Source organism: Bufo bufo, chromosome 4 (genome assembly GCF_905171765.1).
Source record: "Bufo bufo chromosome 4, aBufBuf1.1, whole genome shotgun sequence".
Taxonomy (NCBI): Eukaryota; Metazoa; Chordata; class Amphibia; order Anura; family Bufonidae; genus Bufo; species Bufo bufo.
The window spans coordinates 564442494-564464578 of record NC_053392.1 but is presented as its reverse complement, the minus strand read 5'-3'; the positions used below and the strand labels follow the sequence as shown (position 1 = coordinate 564464578).

The window sequence follows — 22085 nt, the reverse complement described above, 5'->3', positions numbered from 1 at the left end:
CCATATGCCTCTCCATTAGCCCCCTTATGCCCCCAGCAGCCACATTTTCTTATAAAATAAAAAATCACTTACCTCTCCTGCTCCTGGACGCCGCCTGCCTCTCCTCAGTCGACTCTGTGCTCTGAACTGGCGCGCACAGCGTGAGGTCACAGAGCGCCCTCACGCTGTGCGCAGCCCTGCACAGCCGACAGCCGAGGACCAGGAAGTGGTGAGTACAGAGCGTTCACCACTTCCTGGTCTCTCGGTTCTAATGAGCGCTTCCATAATGGAAGCGCTCATTAGTATTCAACTGGGGGGTGGGCTGGTGGGTTCACTGGGCAGGCGGGCCCCCAGGCAAGTGGGGCCCCCGGGCAACTGCCCAGCGTGCCCATTCGAAAAGACGGCCCTGATGACAGCCTTCCCTCTATGACGGTGTATACAGTCGTGGCCGAAAGTTTTGAGAATTACATAAATATTGGAAATTAGAAAAGTTGCTGCTTAAGTTTTTATAATAGCAATTTGCATATACTCCAGAATGTTATGAAGAGTGATCAGATGAATTGCATAGTCCTTCTTTGCCATGAAAATTAACTTAATCCCAAAAAAAACTTTCCACTGCATTTCATTGCTGTCATTAAAGGACCAACTGAGATCATTTCAGTAATCGTCTTGTTAACTCAGGTGAGAATGTTGACGAGCACAAGGCTGGAGATCATTATGTCAGGCTGATTGGGTTAAAATGGCAGACTTGATATGTTAAAAGGAGGGTGATGCTTGAAATCATTGTTCTTCCATTGTTAACCATGGTGACCTGCAAAGAAACGCGTGCAGCCATCATTGCGTTGCATAAAAATGGCTTCACAGGCAAGGATATTGTGGCTACTAAGATTGCACCTCAATCAACAATTTATAGGATCATCAAGAACTTCAAGGAAAGAGGTTCAATTCATGTAAAGAAGGCTTCAGGGCGTCCAAGAAAGTCCAGCAAGCGCCAGGATTGTCTCCTAAAGAGGATTCAGCTGCGGGATCGGAGTGCCACCAGTGCAGAGCTTGCTCAGGAATGGCAGCAGGCAGGTGTGAGCATATCTGCACGCACAGTGAGGCGAAGACTTTTGGAAGATGGCCTGGTGTCAAGAAGGGCAGCAAAGAAGCCACTTCTCTCCAAAAAAACCATCAGGGACAGATTGATCTTCTGCAGAAAGTATGGTGAATGGACTGCTGAGGACTGGGGCAAAGTCATATTCTCCGATGAAGCCTCTTTCCAATTGTTTGGGGCATCTGGAAAAAGGCTTGTCTGGAGAAGAAAAGGTGAGCGCTACCATCAGTCCTGTGTCATGCCAACAGTAAAGCATCCTGAGACCATTCATGTGTGGGGTTGCTTCTCATTCAAGGGAGTGGGCTCACTCACAATTTTGCCCAAAAACACAACCATGAATAAAGAATGGTACCAAAACACCCTCCAACAGCAACTTCTTCCAACAATCCAACAACAGTTTGGTGAAGAACAATGCATTTTCCAGCACGATGGAGCACCGTGCCATAAGGCAAAAGTGATAACTAAGTGGCTCGGGGACCAAAACGTTGACATTTTGGGTCCATGGCCTGGAAACTCCCCAGATCTTAATCCCATTGAGAACTTGTGGTCAATCCTCAAGAGGCGGGTGGACAAACAAAAACCCACTAATTCTGACAAACTCCAAGAAGTGATTATGAAAGAATGGGTTGCTATCAGTCAGGAATTGGCCCAGAAGTTGATTGAGAGCATGCCCAGTCTAATTGCAGAGGTCCTGAAAAAGCAGGGCCAACACTGCAAATACTGACTCTTTGCATAAATGTCATGTAATTGTCGATAAAAGCCTTTGAAACGTATGAAGTGCGTGTAATTATATTTCACTACATCACAGAAACAACTGAAACAAAGATCTAAAAGCAGTTTAGCAGCAAACTTTGTGAAAACTAATATTTGTGTCATTCTCAAAACTTTTGGCCACGACTGTACATAGAGAGCTGTCAGTCACTGACTGAAGACAAGGAGTCGGTCCTATCAGTGATGACAGCCTTCCCTCTGTGACTGTGTATACATAGAGAGCTGTCAGTCACTGATAGGACCGTCTCCTTGACCTCAAAGCCCAGAATGAGCAGGAATTTAATTGAAGGAGATACAAGTTATGCTGAATCTTTTCCCATAAAACCAAACCTCCCAACTTTTTGTATGGTCAAAGAGGGACACTTATGGCTCAGTATGTGAAAGATCTATTTTTCCTGAATATTTAGACATTTTTATAGTTTTCTTAGCGAACAATGATGCAAAAAGTATTTGAATATAGAAATCTCTAAAATCAAAATTGCATCAAATGATGAAATAATATACACAGCAGGGTCTAATATATAGATAGGGACCCGATAAACACTTTCTTGTTTAATACTGTACATGTTATAATGTAATTCTATACCTCAGGTCGAAAAGAGGGACATTTAAAGGGAACCTGTCACCGGAATTTTGTGTATAGAGCTGAGGACATGGGTTGCTAGATGACCACTAGCACATCCGCAATATCCAGTCCCCATAGCTCTGTGTGCTTTTATTGTGTAAAAAAAACGATTTGATACATATGCAAATTACCCTGAGATGAGTCCTGTCCCTGACATGAGTCATAGACCGGACTCATCTCAGGTTAATTTGCATATGGATCAAATCTTTTTTTACCACAATAAAAGCACACAGAGCTATGGGGACTGGGTATTGCGGATGTGCTAGCGGCCATCTCGCAACCCATGTCCTCAGCTCTATACACAAAATCCCGGTGACAGGTTCCCTTTAATCATTTTGTGCTTCATGACTGTGGTACTTTTTGGATACATCAACGCTGGGCGAATTTCCACAGTGGAATGTGTCTCATACAGCTTTGTTGCGGATTTGCCGCAGATTTTTTTCCCAGCATGTGGATGAGATTTCTCAAACTTTCATCCAAATGTATTCCGCGATGTGTGCTGGTGGCCTAAAGGTGTAATACTGTATATACTTTGCAGTCCTGCAGATGAGGAACACGGAGGGAAACATCCAGAGGAAAGGCACAACACAGAGTTATTAGAAAAGAATCCAAAAATGATCCAAATATAGAATACTAAAATATCCATGTCAGGAGAGGAGACAGCGCCTCCTTAACCACCTCAGCCCCCAGTGCTTAAACACCCTGAAAGACCAGGCCACTTTTTACACTTCTGACCTACACTACTTTCACCGTTTATTGCTCGGTCATGCAACTTACCACCCAAATGAATTTTACCTCCTTTTCTTCTCACTAATAGAGCTTTCATTTGGTGGTATTTCATTGCTGCTGACATTTTTACTTTTTTTGTTATTAATCGAAATTTAACGATTTTTTTGCAAAAAAATGCCATTTTTCACTTTCAGTTGTAAAATTTTGCAAAAAAAACGACATCCATATATAAATTTTGCTCTAAATTTATAGTTCTACATGTCTTTGATAAAAAAAAAATGTTTGGGTAAAAAAAAAATGGTTTGGGTAAAAGTTATAGCGTTTACAAACTATGGTACAAAAACGTGAATTTCCGCTTTTTGAAGCAGCTCTGACTTTCTGAGCACCTGTCATGTTTCCTGAGGTTCTACAATGCCCAGACAGTACAAACACCCCATAAATGACCCCATTTCTGAAAGTAGACACCCTAAGGTATTCGCTGATGGGCATAGTGAGTTCATAGAACTTTTTATTTTTTGTCACAAGTTAGCGGAAAATGATGATTTTTTTTTTTTTTTTTTCTTACAAAGTCTCATATTCCACTAACTTGTGACAAAAAATAAAAAGTTCTATGAACTCACTATGCCCATCAGCGAATACCTTGGGGTCTCTTCTTTCCAAAATGGGGTCACTTGTGGGGTAGTTATACTGCCCTGGCATTCTAGGGGCCCAAATGTGTGGTAAGGAGTTTGAAATCAAATTCTGTAAAAAATGACCTGTGAAATCCGAAAGGTGCTCTTTGGAATATGGGCCCCTTTGCCCACCTAGGCTGCAAAAAAGTGTCACACATCTGGTATCTCCGTACTCAGGAGAAGGTGGGGAATGTGTTTTGGGGTGTCATTTTATATATACCCATGCTGGGTGAGAGAAATATCTTGGCAAAAGACAACTTTTCCCATTTTTTTATACAAAGTTGTCATTTGACCAAGATATTTCTCTCACCCAGCATGGGTATATGTAAAAAGACACCCCAAAACACATTCCTCAACTTCTCCTGAGTACGGGGATACCAGATGTGTGACACTTTTTTGCAGCCTAGGTGGGCAAAGGGGCCCATATTCCAAAGAGCACCTTTCGGATTTCACAGGTCATTTTTTACTGAATTTGATTTCAAACTCCTTACCACACATTTGGGCCCCTAGAATACCAGGGCAGTATAACTACCCCACAAGTGACCCCATTTTGGAAAGAAGACACCCCAAGGTATTCCGTGAGGGGCATGGCGAGTTCCTAGAATTTTTTATTTTTTGTCACAAGTTAGTGGAAAATTATGATTTTTTTTTTTTTTTTTTTTTTCATACAAAGTCTCATATTCCACAAACTTGTGACAAAAAATAAAAACTTCCATGAACTCACTATGCCCATCAGCGAATACCTTGGGGTCTCTTCTTTCCAAAATGGGGTCACTTGTGGGGTAGTTATACTGCCCTGGCATTCTAGGGGCCCAAATGTGTGGTAAAGAGTTTGAAATCAAATTCAGTAAAAAATGACCTGTGAAATCCGAAAGGTGCTCTTTGGAATATGGGCCCCTTTGCCCACCTAGGCTGCAAAAAAGTGTCACACATCTGGTATCTCTGTATTCAGGAGAAGTTGAGGAATGTGTTTTGGGGTGTCTTTTTACATATACCCATGCTGGGTGAGATAAATATCTTGGTCAAATGCCAACTTTGTATAAAAAAATGGGAAAAGTTGTCTTTTGCCAAGATATTTCTCTCACCCAGCATGGGTATATGTAAAATGACACCCCAAAACACATTCCCCAACTTCTCCCGATTACGGAGATACCAGATGTGTGACACTTTTTTGCAGCCTAGGTGGGCAAAGGGGCCCATATTCAAAAGAGCACCTTTCGGATTTCACAGGTCATTTTTTACAGAATTTGATTTCAAACTCCTTACCACACATTTGGGCCCCTAGAATGCCAGGGCAGTATAACTACCCCACAAGTGACCCCATTTTGGAAAGAAGAGACCCCAAGGTATTCGCTGATGGGCATAGTGAGTTCATGGAAGTTTTTATTTTTTGCCACAAGTTAGTGGAATATGAGACTTTGTATGAAAAAAAATAAAAAATAAAAAAATAAGCATTTTCCACTAACTTGTGACAAAAAATAAAAAATTCTAGGAACTCGCCATGCCCCTCACGGAATACCTTGGGGTGTCTTCTTTCCAAAATGGGGTCACTTGTGGGGTAGTTATACTGCCCTGGCATTTTCCAGGGGCCCTAATGTGTGGTAAGTAGGTAAATGACCTGTGAAATCCTAAAGGTGCTCTTTGGAATATGGGCCCCTTTGCCCACCTAGGCTGCAAAAAAGTGTCACACATGTGGTATCGCCGTATTCAGGAGAAGTTGGGGAATGTGTTTTGGGGTGTCATTTTACATATACCCTTGCTGGGTGAGAGAAATATCTTGGCAAAAGACAACTTTTCCCATTTTTTTATACAAAGTTGGCATTTGACCAAGATATTTCTCTCACCCAGCATGGGTATATGTAAAATGACACCCCAAAACACATTCCCCAACTTCTCCTGAGTACGGCGATACCAGATGTGTGACACTTTTTTGCAGCCTAGATGCGCAAAGGTGCCCAAATTCCTTTTAGGAGGGCATTTTTAGACATTTGGATACCAGACTTCTTCTCACGCTTTGGGGCCCCTAGAATGCCAGGGCAGTATAAATACCCCACATGTGACCCCATTTTGGAAAGAAGACACCCCAAGGTATTCAATGAGGGGCATGGCGAGTTCATAGAAATTTTTTTTTTTTGGCACAAGTTAGCGGAAATTGATATTTTTTATTTTTTTCTCACAAAGTCTCCCGTTCCGCTAACTTGGGACAAAAATTTCAATCTTTCATGGACTCAATATGCCCCTCACGGAATACCTGGGGGTGTCTTCTTTCCGAAATGGGGTCACATGTGGGGTATTTATACTGCCCTGGCATTCTAGGGGCCCTAAAGCGTGAGAAGAAGTCTGGAATATAAATGTCTAAAAAATTTTACGCATTTGGATTCCGTGAGGGGTATGGTGAGTTCATGTGAGATTTTATTTTTTGACACAAGTTAGTGGAATATGAGACTTTGTAAGAAAAAAAAAAAAAAAACTCCGCTAACTTGGGCCAAAAAAATATCTGAATGGAGCCTTACAGAGGGGTGATCAATGACAGGGGGGGTGATCAATGACAGGGGGGTGATCAGGGAGTCTATATGGGGTGATAACCACAGTCATTGATCACGCCCGTGTAAGGCTTCATTCAGACGTCCGGATGCGTTTTGCGGATCCGATCCATCTATCAGTGCATCCGTAAAAATCATGCGGACATCTGAATGGAGCTTTACAGGGGGGTAATCAATGACAGGGGGGTAATCAGGGAGTCTATATGGGGTGATAACCACAGTCATTGATCACGCCCGTGTAAGGCTTCATTCAGACGTCCGGATGCGTTTTGCGGATCCGATCCATCTATCAGTGCATCCGTAAAAATCATGCGGACGTCTGAATGGAGCTTGACAGGGGGGTAATCAATGACAGGGGGGTGATCAGGGAGTCTATATGGGGTGATCACCACAGTCATTGATCATGCCCCTGTAAGGCTTCATTCAGACGTCCGGATGCGTTTTGCGGATCCGATCCATCTATCAGTGCATCCGTAAAAATCATGCGGACATCTGAATGGAGCTTTACAGGGGGGTAATCAATGACAGGGGGGTGATCACCACAGTCATTGATCATGCCCCTGTAAGGCTTCATTCAGACGACCGGATGCGTTTTGCGGATCCGATCCATGTATCAGTGCATCCGTAAAAATCATGCGGACATCTGAATGGAGCTTTACAGGGGGGTAATCAATGACAGGGGGGTAATCAATGACAGGGGGGTGATCAGGGAGTCTATATGGGGTGATCACCACAGTCATTGATCATGCCCCTGTAAAGCTTCATTCAGACGTCCGGATGCGTTTTGCGGATCCGATCCATCTATCAGTGGATCCGTAAAAATCATGCGGACGTCTGAATGGAGCTTTACAGGGGGTTGATCAATGACAGGGGGGTAATCAATGACAGGGGGGTGATCAGGGAGTCTATATGGGGTGATCAGGGGTGATCAGGGGCTAATAAGGGGTTAATAAGTGACGGGGGGGGTGTAGTGTAGTGTAGTGGTGCTTGGTGCTACTTTACTGAGCTACCTGTGTCCTCTGGTGGTCGATCCAAACAAAGGGGACCACCAGAGGACCAGGTAGCAGGTATATTAGACGCTGTTATCAAAACAGCGTCTAATATACCTGTTAGGGGTTAAAAAAACCACATCTCCAGCCTGCCAGCGAATGATCGCCGCTGGCAGGCTGGAGATCAACTCTCTTACCTTCCGTTCCTGTGAGCACGCGCGCCTGTGTGTGCGCGTTCACAGGAAGTCTCGCGTCTCGCGAGATGACGCATATATGCGTGACTGTGCGCAGCGCTGCCACCTCCGGAACGCGATCCTGCGTTAGGCGGTCCGGAGGTGGTTAAAGGGGTTTTCCGAGATTTTGATACTGATGACCTATCCTCAGAATAGGTCATCAGTATCTGATCGGTGGGGGTCCGACCCCCAGGACCCCCACTGATCAGCTGTTTGAGAAGTGTTGCGACCTTCTTTCAGCTCACCAAGCACAGCGACGTCCACCGTATAGCGGCTGTACTTGGTGAGCATGGGAAAGGCTGCGGCACTCACATGAGCGACACTGCCTTTACAAACCCCCACCGATCAGATACTGATGATCGATCCTGAGGATAGGTCATCAGAATCAACATCTCAGATAATCCCTTTAATAACCTTTAAAGGTTTACGCTTCTTATTTTTACCTTTACGAAACAGGAAAGCTGAAATAATTAATGCTCGCTATCCTCACACATTCCTAAACTTCTGACTAAAAGCGAATAGGCCGCTCCGTGCTCAGCTGAATTGATCTCGGTGTATGAATTGAAGAAATGATTTTTTTAGAATTATTAATACACGTCTGAGAAGAAGAAACTAAATGACTTTTGTACTTACAAGCGATTTGGTCCAGTAGCTCCCTTTAAGGCATCATTATGGAAACGTTGTAGATTTTTGTTGTCATTAAGAAACCTGCATGCAACAGATATTAATTACACTACATTTTCTCCATAGAAATTCAATTTTAATAGTCATGAGCTCCTGCATACTAATACTTTGCCTGGAGTGAAGCCACTTCTCCCGTTGTTACAAGCAGGATTTTTCTAGGTCCAAGTGAAGCTAACTGAAAATACTGCATACCTATGAGTTTGTAACTGGACATTTCTAATACAGGGCCTCTTAAAGGGATGTTCACCTTTTGGGGGGTGTTTAGGCAGATCCCCACTCCTGACTAGACCTGCAAAGGGACGCAGACTTATGTACCTGCTCCCTGCCGTTGCGTCCCGGCTCCTTCTCTCCCACGCCGCCGCCGCCGCCTCACTAAGGTCCCCCAACTGTCAACATCCGCTTTGACTGGCTGCAGCCAATGACTGGTGACCTGCCCCCCTTGCGTTGTCAATTGGTCATGTAACGCAAGGTAGGCAGGCTAGCGCTGCAGCCAGTCATTGGCTGCAGCAGTGTCAAAGTGGATGTCAACAGTAAGGCCTCTTTCACACGGGCGTCATGTTTTTGGCCCGGATAAGATGCGGGTGTGTCGCGGGAAAATGTGCGATTTTTCAGCGCGAGTGCAAAACATTTTAATGCGTCTTGCACGCGCGTGAGAAAAATCTGCATGTTTGGTGCCCAAACCCGAACTTCTTCACAGAAGTTCGGGTTTGGGTTAGGTGTTGTGTAGATTGTATTATTTTCCCTTATAACATGGTTATAAAGGAAAATAATATCATTCTTAAAACAGAATGCATAGTACAATAGGGCTGGAGGGGTTAAAAATAATAAAAAAATAAATAAAAAAAATGTAACTCACCTCTTCCACTTGTTCGCGCAGTCCGGCTTCTCTTCTGTCTTCTTCTTTGCTGTCCAGGAGGAAAAGGACCTATGGTGACGTCACTGCGCTCATCACATGGTTCATCACATGATCCATCACCATGGTGATGGATCATGTGATGGGCCATGTGATGAGCGCAGTGACGTCACCACAAGTCCTTTTCCTCACAGAAGAAGCCGGGCTGCGCAAACAAGTGGATTAAGGTGAGTTAAATTATTATTATTTATTTTTTTAACCCCTCCAGCCCTATTGTACTATGCATTCTGTTTTAAGAATGCTATTATTTTCCCTTATAACCATGTTATAAGGGAAAATAATAATAATCGGGTCCCCATCCCGATCGTCTCCTAGCAACTGTGCGTGAAAATCGCACCACATCCGCACTTGCTTGCAGCTGCTTGCGATTTTCACGCAGCCCCATTCATTTCTATGGGGCCTGCGTTGCGTGAAAAATACACTAAATAGAGCTTGCTGCGATTTTCACGCAACGCACAAGTGATGCATGAAAATCACCGCTCATGTGCACAGCCCCATAGAAGTGAATGGGTCCAGATTCAGTGCGGGTGCAATGCGTTCACCTCACGCATTGCACCCGTGCGGAAAACTGTCCCGTGTGAAAGGGGCCTAAAGGACCCAAGCAAGGCAATGGTGTGTGGAAGTGAAGGAGCTGGGCCCAGTGGCAGGTAGCTGCTTTCCTTTGCTGGTCTGGCCAGGAGGGGTGGGAGTCGGCCCAAACACCCCCAAAAAAGTGAAAAACCCTCTTAAAGGGGTGCTCTGTGACTAAGGGCTCATTCAGACGCAAAAAAGATAGAGCATGTCCTATTCTTGTCTGCAATTGTGGACAAGAATAGGCATTTTCTATCAGAGTGCCGTGGTGATGGACCATGTGATTGGACCATGTGATCTGACGTCACCACAGGTCCTTTAGCCGGCAGCTCATGATTAAAGTAGTAAGAAGAGACCGGCAGCTACGTGATCAAGAGGAGGAGGTGAGTTAATTATTTTTTATTTTTTAACCCTCAATTGACCACCTACTAAGCATTCTGTATTAAAGAATGCTATTATTTTCCCTTATAACCATGTTATAAGGGAAAATAATAACATCTACACAACACCGAACCCAAATCTGGGTCTGGATACCTCAGTCAGTTTTTTATCACGCGCGTGCAAAACGCATTGCACCTGCGCGATAAAAACTGAACAACGGAACGCAATCGCAGTCAAAACTGACTGCAATTGGATACCTACTCGCGCGGGTTTGCCACAACGCATCCGGCCTTAATGAGCCGCAAAGCTGAATTCACACTTCATTTATTTGGTCAGTTATTGTGAGACAAAACCAATAATAAAGCCTAGACAGGGATCAGGTATAATGGAAAGATCTGCACCTGCTCTGTGGTTTTGACCCGTAATTTGGCTCACAATAACGGACCAAATAACTTACTGTGTGAACTCGGCCTGAGCTATAATTGACTGACTGGTGGAGGGCTGACCTCTGGAACACCTGAGAATCAGCACAATGTTGGAGATCCAGAGGGACGCCTTAAATCGACTATAGATGGCCTATCCTAAGAACAGGCTACCAATGTTATACTGGAATGACGGGGGAAATTTATCAAAACTGGTACAAAGGAAAACTGGCTTAGTTGCCCACAGCAACCAATCAGATTGCACTTTTCTTTTTTCAGAGCTCCTTTGTAAAATGAAAGCTGGAATCTGATTGGTTGCTATGAGCAACTAAGCCAGTTTTCCTTTCTATTCGTTTTGATAAATCTCCCCCCACATTATGCTATTTTTGTGGCAGTTGTTTTTCCACCTGAAGCCAGGAGTGAAGTCAAAATGAATGGCCTTCTGCTTCTTCTTTCTGTTGGCTCCACTTCTGGCTTTGAGTCACAAAATCTGCATCAGAAACTGTACCTACATTTGTGCTTCCAGCCTTACGTCTCTTTCATTGTAGAAAAATCCCAAATTGTTGTGCAAGCCCTGGTCTTCACAAAAAATGTGGATGTTTCCCTCAGTGTTCCTCATATGCAGGACTGCAAAGTTTATACTACACCTTTAGGCTGGGTTCAGACCTGAGCGTTTTAAAGCGCGGACAAGAATAGGACACGTTATATTTTTTTTGCGGGGCCACGGAACGGAGCAACGGATATGGACAGCACACGGGGTGCTGTCTGCATCTTTTGCGGCCCCATTGAAGTGAATGGGTCCGCATCCGAGCCGCCAAAACTGCAGCTCGGATGCGGACCATAACTACGGCCGTGTGCATGAGGCCTAATGACTAGGACTTAGAGGGGTTGATAGAGTTTTTTTTAACTTCACCAAAGTCATGGGGAGCCTGGTAAAATAATTAAAAAACTTTCCTTCCCTTCCTCCGCCAGTCCAATCCATCATCGCTGCTCTGTCATCATCCCGGTCAGGGACGGTTTTAGACAAAGTGTGGCCCTGGGCAAAATTGAAAGTCCTGAAATATTGGACCAGTAGTCTTTCAGGATTTTGCAGGCATGGGCAGCAGTTGCAACCAGAGCAGCTGATTGTAGAATGCCACATTCTCTCAATTTAGCCTTTCCACTGTAAGCTGCTGATCCTGCAGCCTCTTTGGGTATGTTCACACAGAGTATTTTCTGTGCTTAAAAAAATCTGCATCAGTTTTTTTTGGATGTGTTTTTTTTCTGACTTATTTTGATGCAATTTTGGCGTGGATTTTTATTCCCTCCCATTTTCAATGGAAATTCTGGACATGGACCCCGCATTATGAATGGCCAGGGCACTATTTTTCCACGGTGCAGTTTATAAAACCACAAGCTGAAAAAAAGGGGTTGTCCCAACCAAGCCCCTGAAGTGAAGGGAGAGCACAATGTGCATGCATGGTCATCCTCCATTATGCTATGAGTGTTCTGAAAAATAGCTGATCACTGGCTCTGCTATTTTTTCAAAATTCAATAGCTGTGAATGGAGATAATACTGGACATGCACACTGTTATGGGGGAATCCGTGGATGACACACTGTTATGGGGGAATCCGTGGATGACACACTGTTATGGGGGATCCGTGGATGACACACTGTTATTGGGGGATCCGTGGATGACACACTGTTATGGGGGGATCCGTGGATGACACACTGTTATGGGGGGATCCGTGGATGACACACTGTTATGGGGGGATCCGTGGATGACACACTGTTATGGGGGATCCGTAGATGACACACTGTTATGGGGGATCTGTAGATGACACACTGTTATGGGAGATCCGTAGATGACACACTGTTATGGGGGGATCCGTGGATGACACACTGTTATGGGGGATCCGTAGATGACACACTGTTATGGGGGGATCCGTGGATGACACACTGTTATGGGGGGATCCGTGGATGACACACTGTTATGGGGGGATCCGTGGATGACACACTGTTATGGGGGATCCGTAGATGACACACTGTTATGGGGGATCCGTAGATGACACACTGTTATGGGGGATCCGTGGATGACACACTGTTATGGTGGATCCGTGGATGACACACTGTTAGGGTCCATTCACATGTCCGCAAAATGGGTCCATATCCGTTCCGCAATTTTGCGGAACGGGTGCGGACCCATTCATTTTCAACAGAGCCGGAATGTGCTGTCCGCATCCGCATTTGTGGATCCGAACATGTCCTATTCTTGTCCGCAATTGCAGACAAGAAAATGCATTGTCTATGAGAGTTTCGGCGATGTGCGGTGCAAAATGCGGAACGCACATTGCCGGTGTCCGTGTTTTGCGGATCCGCAAAACACTTACGGACGTGTGAATGGACCCTTATGGGGGATCTGTGGATGACACAGTTATGGGGGATCCGTGGATGACCCACTGTTATGGGGGATCCGTGGATGACACACTGTTATGGGGGATCCGTGGATGACACACGTATGGGGGATCTGTAGATGACACTGTTATAGGGGAATCTGTGAATAAGGCATATTGCACATGACCGTATGGCTTTTTCAGTATTTTGCGGTCCGCAAAAAACGGATCCACAATAAATACGGATGACGTCCGTGTGCATTCCGTTTTTGCGGAACGGAACAGCTGGCCCCTGATAGAACAGTACTATCCTTGTCCATTATGCGGACAATAATAGAACATGTTCTATCTTTGAATGGAAAAACGGAAATACGGAAATGGAAAGCATATGGCGTACCTTCCTTTTTTTTGCGGATCTATTGAAATAAATGGGTCCGTATACGGAACGCAAAAAACGGAACATAAACGAAAAAAAAAACGCTTGTGTGCAAGAGGCCTGACACACGTATGGGGGAATCTGTGGATGACACACGTATGGGGGAATCTGTAGATGACACACGTATGGGGGAATCTGTAGATGACACACGTATGGGGGAATCTGTAGATGACACACGTATGGGGGAATCTGTAGATGACACACGTATGGGGGAATCTGTAGATGACACACGTATAGGGGAATCTGTAGATGACACACGTATAGGGGAATCTGTGGATGACACACGTATGGGGGAATCTGTGGATGACAAACGTATGGGGGATCTGTGGATGACAAACGTATGGGGGATCTGTGGAGGACACTGTTATGGGGGATCTGTGGAGGACACTGTTATGGGGGATCTGTGGATGACACTGTTATGGGGGATCTGTGGATGACACTGTTATGGGGGATCTATGGATGACACTGTTATGGGGGATCTGGCTGTAATACAGCCACAATGTGTGACAAAGCTTTACAGATGCCCTTATTAGCAGCCCTGGTCTGCTTCCCCCAAGTACTGGAAAAATAAAAAAAGACACTGCTAATTTGGACTCAGAGTCTTAATCTATACGCCCCCCCATTAACAATGCAGACCACCTAAACAATGCCGTCTTCATTAGTTTAACTAGAGCCCTCTATGGCCCAGACAGCCATGTGGTAGTTGAATGCTGCACGGGCAATTCACAAGCACCACACGAGCACACCGTTTATTGGTGTCCTAAAAGTGCTGCAGACCTAGCTCATACTGGAGTCACACGGAGTAGACAGGACACAAGTGTAACACCCCAGAGTAGTGTTACTACACGCCTCTACCCCGCTAATATCTTCTAAGAGCCATTATACTGTCATCAGATATGATTTTTCTCATGTCTTCCACAAATGTGCACATGAAACTGTGTTAAATGTAATTGTTCCTGTAATTTGCCTGGTTACCAGTAGGTGGCAGCAACTTATTGGCAAGTACAGCATAGTGTTTAGTGAATCTAGGCTGGAATGGATTATTCCAGTTTAGCTCCCCCTCTGTGAGCGAAGTGGGCAGTTCCCATATCCTGCAGCATGGGTGGAGAAGGAAGTTAGAGTGAGTGTAGCCCACCCCCTGCTAGAGGTAGGGTGTGTGTGAGTTGTTCCCCTGCATAGGGAAGACAGCAAGGACCTGGTCTCGGCTGAGACTTGGCCATATTCCCAGTCTGAGCACCTTCAGCTCAGCTGGATGAGAAAAGCAGAAAACTACAGATAACCTCCAGAATTCTAGGAAGAAAGCATCCCCTAAGAATCCATCTGAGAGATAAGTCCAGAGACCTAGGAGAAGCTATTCCCTCCTCATCTAGTCTGTTCCCCACACAACAGAGGTCACATTTAAAGCAGAAGCACTCATTCCTGCCAATCATTGCCAAAACCTGCTGGGACCAAGAGACCAAAGCTGTATACTGTTTGGATGCAAGTTAATTTAAGTAAAGAAAAATTTGAACTGTATCTAAAGGTCTGAACATCAGTTCTTCTGCAAAATTCCTCTATTACTCCTACTATCAATACACTCAAATTTATTGCAAGTGAGCCAGGAAGCCAGGAGTCCAGCGTTACCCAGTTAGGAGACACTGTGACACAATTATCACTATCCTACAGAGACATTATAGGCCATTACACCACTACACCATTACAGGGCAGAGCTAAGGGTTCAATTCACCCATTTATTCTGCCTCCCTAACATACATCCATCAACCTTTTGCTTAATATTCTAGCGATCCGTTTTTTCGTCTTGATGGAATTTTATGTTTAGAGGTCACTTAATCAGTCGTTTTCAATCATTATTTTCATCTTTATCTGTCTTAAACACAACTCTCCACCATTTGTGGTCGCGGTTTTAGAGGGGTCTGCAGATACTCCTCACCGCGACGGGATCCCTGCCTAACCTAATCAAAAATATCAAAACTGGAGCTCCCCCAATATGTTTCACCACTGAGGAAGGGGTGTAGACGCCCCGAAACGCGTCTGGTGTTAAGAAGAAAAGCGTCCACCTAATCTTTTGGATCTCCATTGCATGGCCATGCGATAACAATATAAAAAGGAGAAATATCTTTGCAGTTACAAGGACCGCTCCAGCATACAACTACGGATCAAGGTATTATCCCTGCCTGCTTAATCCTGCGACGGTGTGACATCATCAGTGCGAGACGGCTGACGCAAGACGCCGAAGCAGCCGGCGCAGCTCGCCTCTCGTGGAGGACTCTGAGACGCGACAGCGGTAGTGAATACCAGGAATCAGGTAGGAAAAGGAGTTTAAGAAAAGGAGTTTGGAAACTAAGGTTGGATATAATTTCCTTGTGTGTTGTTGGCTTAATTTTACGTGGTCCTTCAACTACAGCAGACAGGGTCTAAATCTAAATCATTTATACTGTTTTACTTTTTTACTGTTGTAATCCCCATTTAGTATGTGTTGCACAATTTACAACGCAGTCCAGTGCACATCTTGCATGATGTATGCAGTCCTGGAACAGCCGTTCGAGGGTGTATATCTTTGTTCTAGATGTGAGCAAATTACCCGTTTGGAATCGCAGATCGAGTCTCTAAATGGGCAAGTTGCAACACTGAGAGGCATTGATAATTTGCAAAAGAGTTTGCTTCTCACCGAGCAAGCACTCTTTGGGGTAGATGAGGGGGAGGGTGACAGAGAGGAGGCTGAGGAAAGTGAGGTAGCTAGCTGGGTAAAAGTTAGAAAGCGGGGTAGAGGGAAGAGTGCCAGGGAGGGTAGCCCTGATCTGACACACCCCAACAAGTTTGCACGTTTGGCAGATGAGGGGGATGTCAGTCCGGGGACGGCACTGCTGCAGCCGGACACTTCCTCTGCCAGTCAGGGGAATGTCAGCTCCAGTAAGCAGGGAACCAGGAGAGCAGGGCAGGCCAGACAGGTGCTGGTAGTGGGAGACTCCATTATTAGGGGAACAGATAGGGAAATCTGTCACAAAGACCGTGATCGCCGAACAGTGTGCTGTCTTCCTGGCGCTAGAGTTCGACACATCGCGGATCGGGTTGACAGATTACTGGGAGGGGCTGGAGATGATCCAGCGGTCATGGTCCATATCGGAACCAATGACAAAGTTAGAGGTAGGTGGAGAGTCCTTAAAAATGATTTCAGGGATTTAGGTCAAAAGCTGAGGGCAAGGACCTCAAAGGTAGCATTTTCCGAAATACTGCCTGTACCACGAGCCACACAAGAAAGGCAATGGGAGATTAGGGAGATTAACAAGTGGCTCAAGAACTGGTGTAGGAAGGAGGGGTTTGGGTTCCTGGAGAACTGGGCCGATTTTTCTATCGGCTACAGGCTCTATCGTAGGGATGGGCTGCACCTCAATGGGGAAGGGGCAGCTGTGCTGGGGAGAAAGATGGCTAGAAGGTTGGAGGAGTGTTTAAACTAGGGACTGGGGGGGAGGGTAATTACGTTATAGGAGGGGAAGATAGTGCAGATAGAGACTGGGGGCAAGGTAATAAGAATGGGGGAGGAATGGAAGGAGGGACTAGAACAGTTCAGAAGGAAAGGTGTAGGGTAAAAAATATACATAAACCTCTCAAATGTATGTATACTAATGCCAGAAGCCTGACTAATAAAACTGGTGAACTGGAATTAGTGATGTGTGAGGAGGACTATGACATAGTGGGAATAACTGAGACATGGCTGGATGATAGCTATGACTGGGCAGTTAATGTACAAGGTTACAGTCTGTTTAGAAAGGATCGTCAAAACCGGAGAGGGGGAGGGGTCTGCCTTTATATAAAGTCCTGTCTAAAGCCCACAGTCCGAGAAGATATAAGTGAGGGACATGAACATGTGGAGTCACTATGGGTAGAGATACATGGAGCTAAAAACAACAATAAATTACTAATAGGAGTTTACTATAAACCACCTAATATACCAGAGTCCACAGAAAATCTACTACTAAACGAGATAGACGAGGCGGCAAATCATAATGAGGTGGTTATTATGGGGGACTTCAACTACCCAGATATAGACTGGGAAACTGAAACTTGTATATCTCATAAGGGAAACAGGTTCGTGGCAATAACCAAAGACAATTACCTCTCCCAACTGGTTCAGGACCCGACTAGAAGGACGGCCATACTGGACTTAGTATTAACCAATAGACCTGACAGAACAACAGACGTGCAGGTCGGGGGACACCTGGGAAATAGTGACCATAAAGTAATAGCCTTCCAATTATCATTCAAAAGAGCCTTTCTACAGGGAGGAACAAAAATACCAAACTTCAAAAAAGCTAAATTTAGCCAACTAAGAGAGGCCATAGGCCAAACTAACTGGGACAAAGTCCTCACAAATACAGACACAAAATGGGATATCTTTAAAAACATCCTAAAAACTCATTGTGAGAGGTACATACCGTATGGTAATAAAAGGTTAAGGAACAAAAAGAAACCAATGTGGATAAACAGAACTGTAAAGAAAGCAATAAATGACAAAAAGAAAGCATATAAAACACTAAAACAGGAGGGTTGCACGGAAGCACTGAAAAACTATAAGGAAAAAAATAGAACATGTAAAAAACAAATAAAAGCGGCCAAACTAGAGACCGAGAGATTAATTGCCAAAGAGAGTAAAACTAACCCTAAAATGTTCTTCAATTATATAAATGTTAAAAAGTATAAATCTGAAGGTGTTGGCCCTTTAAAGAGTAATGAGGGGGGAGTCGCAGAGAGCGACGAGGAGAAAGCAAAGCTGTTAAATATTTTTTTCTCCAATGTATTCACTGAGGAAAATAAATTGTCAGATGACATGCAGAATGCAAAAATAAATTCCCCATTAAAAGTGTCCTGTCTGACCCAGGAAGAAGTACATCAGCGACTTAAAAAGATTAAAATAGACAAATCTCCAGGACCGGATGGCATACACCCCCGTATCCTAAAGGAATTAAGTAATGTCATAGCCAGACCCTTATTTCTGATATTTGCAGACTCTATACTGACAGGGAATGTCCCACAGGATTGGCGCGTGGCATATGTGGTGCCAATATTCAAAAAGGGGCCATATACAGAGCCTGGAAACTATAGGCCGGTAAGTTTAACATCTGTTGTGGGTAAACTGTTTGAAGGTTTTCTGAGAGATGCTATATTAGAGCATCTCACGGAAATAAGCAAATAACGCCATATCAGCATGGCTTCGTGAGGGATCGGTCATGTCAAACTAATTTAATCAGTTTCTATGAGGAGGTGAGTTCTAGACTTGACAGCGGCGAATCAATGGATGTCGTATATCTGGACTTCTCCAAAGCATTTGACACTGTACCGCATAAAAGGTTAGTATAGAAAATGAGAATGCTCGGACTGGGAGAAAACATCTGTATGTGGGTAAGTAACTGGCTGAGTGATAGAAAACAGAGGGTGGTTATTAACGGTACACACTCAGATTGGGTCACTGTCACTAGCGGAGTACCTCAGGGGTCAGTATTGGGCCCTATTCTCTTCAATATATTTATTAATGATCTTGTAGAAGGCTTGCATAGTAAAGTATCAATTTTCGCAGATGACACTAAACTGTGTAAAGTAATTTACACTGATGAGGACAGTATACTACTACAGAGGGATCTGGATAGATTGGAGGCTTGGGCAGATAAGTGGCAGATGAGGTTTAACACTGATAAATGTAAGGTTATGCACATGGGAAGGAATAATGCAAGTCACCCGTACATACTAAATGGTAAAACACTCGGTAACACTGACATGGAAAAGGATCTAGGAATTTTAATAAACAGCAAACTAAGCAGCAAAAACCAGTGTCAGGCAGCTGCTGCCAAGGCCAACAAGATAATGGGTTGCATCAAAAGGGGCATAGATTCCCGTGATATGAACATAGTCCTACCACTTTACAAATCGCTAGTCAGACCACACATGGAGTACTGTGTACAGTTCTGGGCTCCTGTAAACAAGGCAGACATAGCAGAGCTAGAGAGGGTTCAGAGGAGGGCAACTAAAGTAATAACTGGAATGGGGCAACTACAGTACCCTGAAAGATTATCAAAATTAGGGTTATTCACTTTAGAAAAAAGACGACTGAGGGGAGATCTAATTAATATGTATAAATATATCAGGGGTCAGTACAGAGATCTATCCCATCAGCTATTTATCCCCAGGACTGTGACTGTGACGAGGGGACATCCTCTGCGTCTGGAGGAAAGAAGGTTTGTACACAAACATAGAAGAGGATTCTTTATGGTAAGAGCAGTGAGACTATGGAACTCTCTGCCTGAGGAGGTGGTGATGGTGAGTACAATAAAGGAATTCAAGAGGGGCCTGGACGTATTTCTGGAGCTTAATAATATTACAGGCTATAGCTACTAGTTGATCCAGGGAGTTATTCTGATTGCATGATTGGAGTCGGGAAGGAATTTTTTATTCCCCTAAAGTGGAGAAAATTGGCTTCTACCTCACAGGGTTTTTTGCTTTCCTCTGGATCAACTTGCAGGATAACAGGCCGAACTGGATGGACAAATGTCTTTTTTCGGCCTTATGTACTATGTACTATGTTACTATGTTACTTCCGAGTTGGATACGAAGTAGCTTTGATATATTGCTCTGAGTGGCCGCATTGTTATCTACAAAACAACTACGGAGTGTTCTATAGGACTTCAAATACATTATGTCTACATAGACTATTTGCAAGTGACCCACTGAGGGCACCTTTTTGGACACGGCCATTTGAAAAGTAGTTTGCGGTAACACAAGGACTAGAGGCGGCCTTTCTTCATCCTTTGGACACTTTCTGACCTAGTTTGTGGTACTACAAGTACCAGGAGTGGACTTTAGTAATTCAAGTGTTCCATATATGATTATTTGCAGATATTAACTGTTTAAGAAATTGTGGCATTAATACTGAATTTTTCCACCCCCTATCAGTATACTTATTATTTATTGGTACCAATTATTTTATTTATTTTTTATTTATTTTTTTGTGATTTTATATGTATGTTATTGGATCTAACAGGTCCTAATAAATATCCTATTGATCCTGACATCCTGTGGTCCGAGTGTTGTGAGTGCTCACTCCCCTTTTTCTGTTTCTAAGTACAGCATAGTGTTTAGTGAATCTAGGCTGGAATGGATTATTCCAGTTTAGCTCCCTCTCTGTAAGCGAAGTGGGCAGTTCCCATATCCTGCAGCATGGGTGGAGAAGGAAGTTAGAGTGAGTGTAGCCCACCCCCTGCTAGAGGTAGGGTGTGTGTGAGTTGTTCCCCTGCATAGGGAAGACAGCAAGGACCTGGTCTCGGCTGAGACTTGGCCATATTCCCAGTCTGAGCACCTTCAGCTCAGCTGGATGAGAAAAGCAGAAAACTACAGATAACCTCCAGAATTCTAGGAAGAAAGCATCCCCTAAGAATCCATCTGAGAGATAAGTCCAGAGACCTAGGAGAAGCTATTCCCTCCTCATCTAGTCTGTTCCCCACACAACAGAGGTCACATTTAAAGCAGAAGCACTCATTCCTGCCAATCATTGCCAAAACCTGCTGGGACCAAGAGACCAAAGCTGTATACTGTTTGGATGCAAGTTAATTCAAGTAAAGAAAAATTTGAACTGTATCTAAAGGTCTGAACATCAGTTCTTCTGCAAAATTCCTCTATTACTCCTACTATCACTACACTCAAATTTATTGCAAATGAGCCAGGAAGCCAGGAGTCCAGCCGTACCCAGTTAGGAGACACTGTGACACAATTATCACTATCCTACAGAGACATTATAGGCCATTACACCACTCAGGCATTCCTAATTTGGGACGTGCGTTATAACACCTTGAAAGTTCCAATATTTCAAAGACCCTTTAGACCCAGGAAAATCTAATTATATAATTCAAATAGTCTAGCTACCTAGACTAGTAAGCTCCCGTGTCTGGTCAACTTAAAACATAACGTTTATTTGATTTCGTTGATTAAAATAATATAACATAAAACGGGAGAACAAAGGAAAACTTTAAAATCCTAGGTATAGCAGGGCAGAGCTAAGGGTTCAATTCACCCATATATTCTGCCTCCCTAACATACATCCATCAACCTTTTGCTTAATATTCTAGCGATACGTTTTTTTCGTCTTGATGGAATTTTATGTTTAGAGGTCACTTAATCAGTCGTTTTCAATCATTATTTTCATCTTTATCGGTCTTAAACACGACTCTTCACCATTTGTGGTCGCGGTTTTAGAGGGGTCTGCAGATACTCCTCACCGCGACGGGATCCCTGCCTAACCTAATCTAAAATTTCAAAACTAGAGCTCCCCCAACATGTTTCACCACTGAACGTGGCTTCATCAGGGGAATGGAGCTACTATCAACACCTTGAAAGGACCCTGGGATAGTACCCTGCGCACGCTGTAATTGGCGTCACAAACAAATATATTATCCACCTGACCCGGCCACTGCATTAAAGTGGCATCAGCGTACCCTGTTCCTGGTCACTGCATAAAGTGGCGTCACGAACAGGATCGAATTGTGTGTCTAACACTACTACAAGGCCTAAGAACTGTGTTAAAACCCTGAAAATGGACTTTACTTTTGTTGCGAGACAAGAAAGCGCATGAACTGTGCGCGTCAGCACTCCAAGGGTTAATCCGCCATTTTTCCCTAATGGAGCAG

The 22085-nt window shown here is 44.2% G+C and overlaps 1 protein-coding gene across 1 annotated transcript in view; it reads right to left on the bottom strand.

Moving 5' to 3' along the window:
• The window catches only part of LHCGR (luteinizing hormone/choriogonadotropin receptor), a 345065-nt gene that overhangs the window by 60512 nt on the left and 262468 nt on the right, over positions 1–22085 (bottom strand). The window contains exon 8 of the mRNA XM_040430298.1: positions 8270–8344. Coding sequence (XP_040286232.1) covers positions 8270–8344 — 75 coding nt within the window. The remainder of the gene's footprint in view (positions 1–8269; positions 8345–22085) is intronic.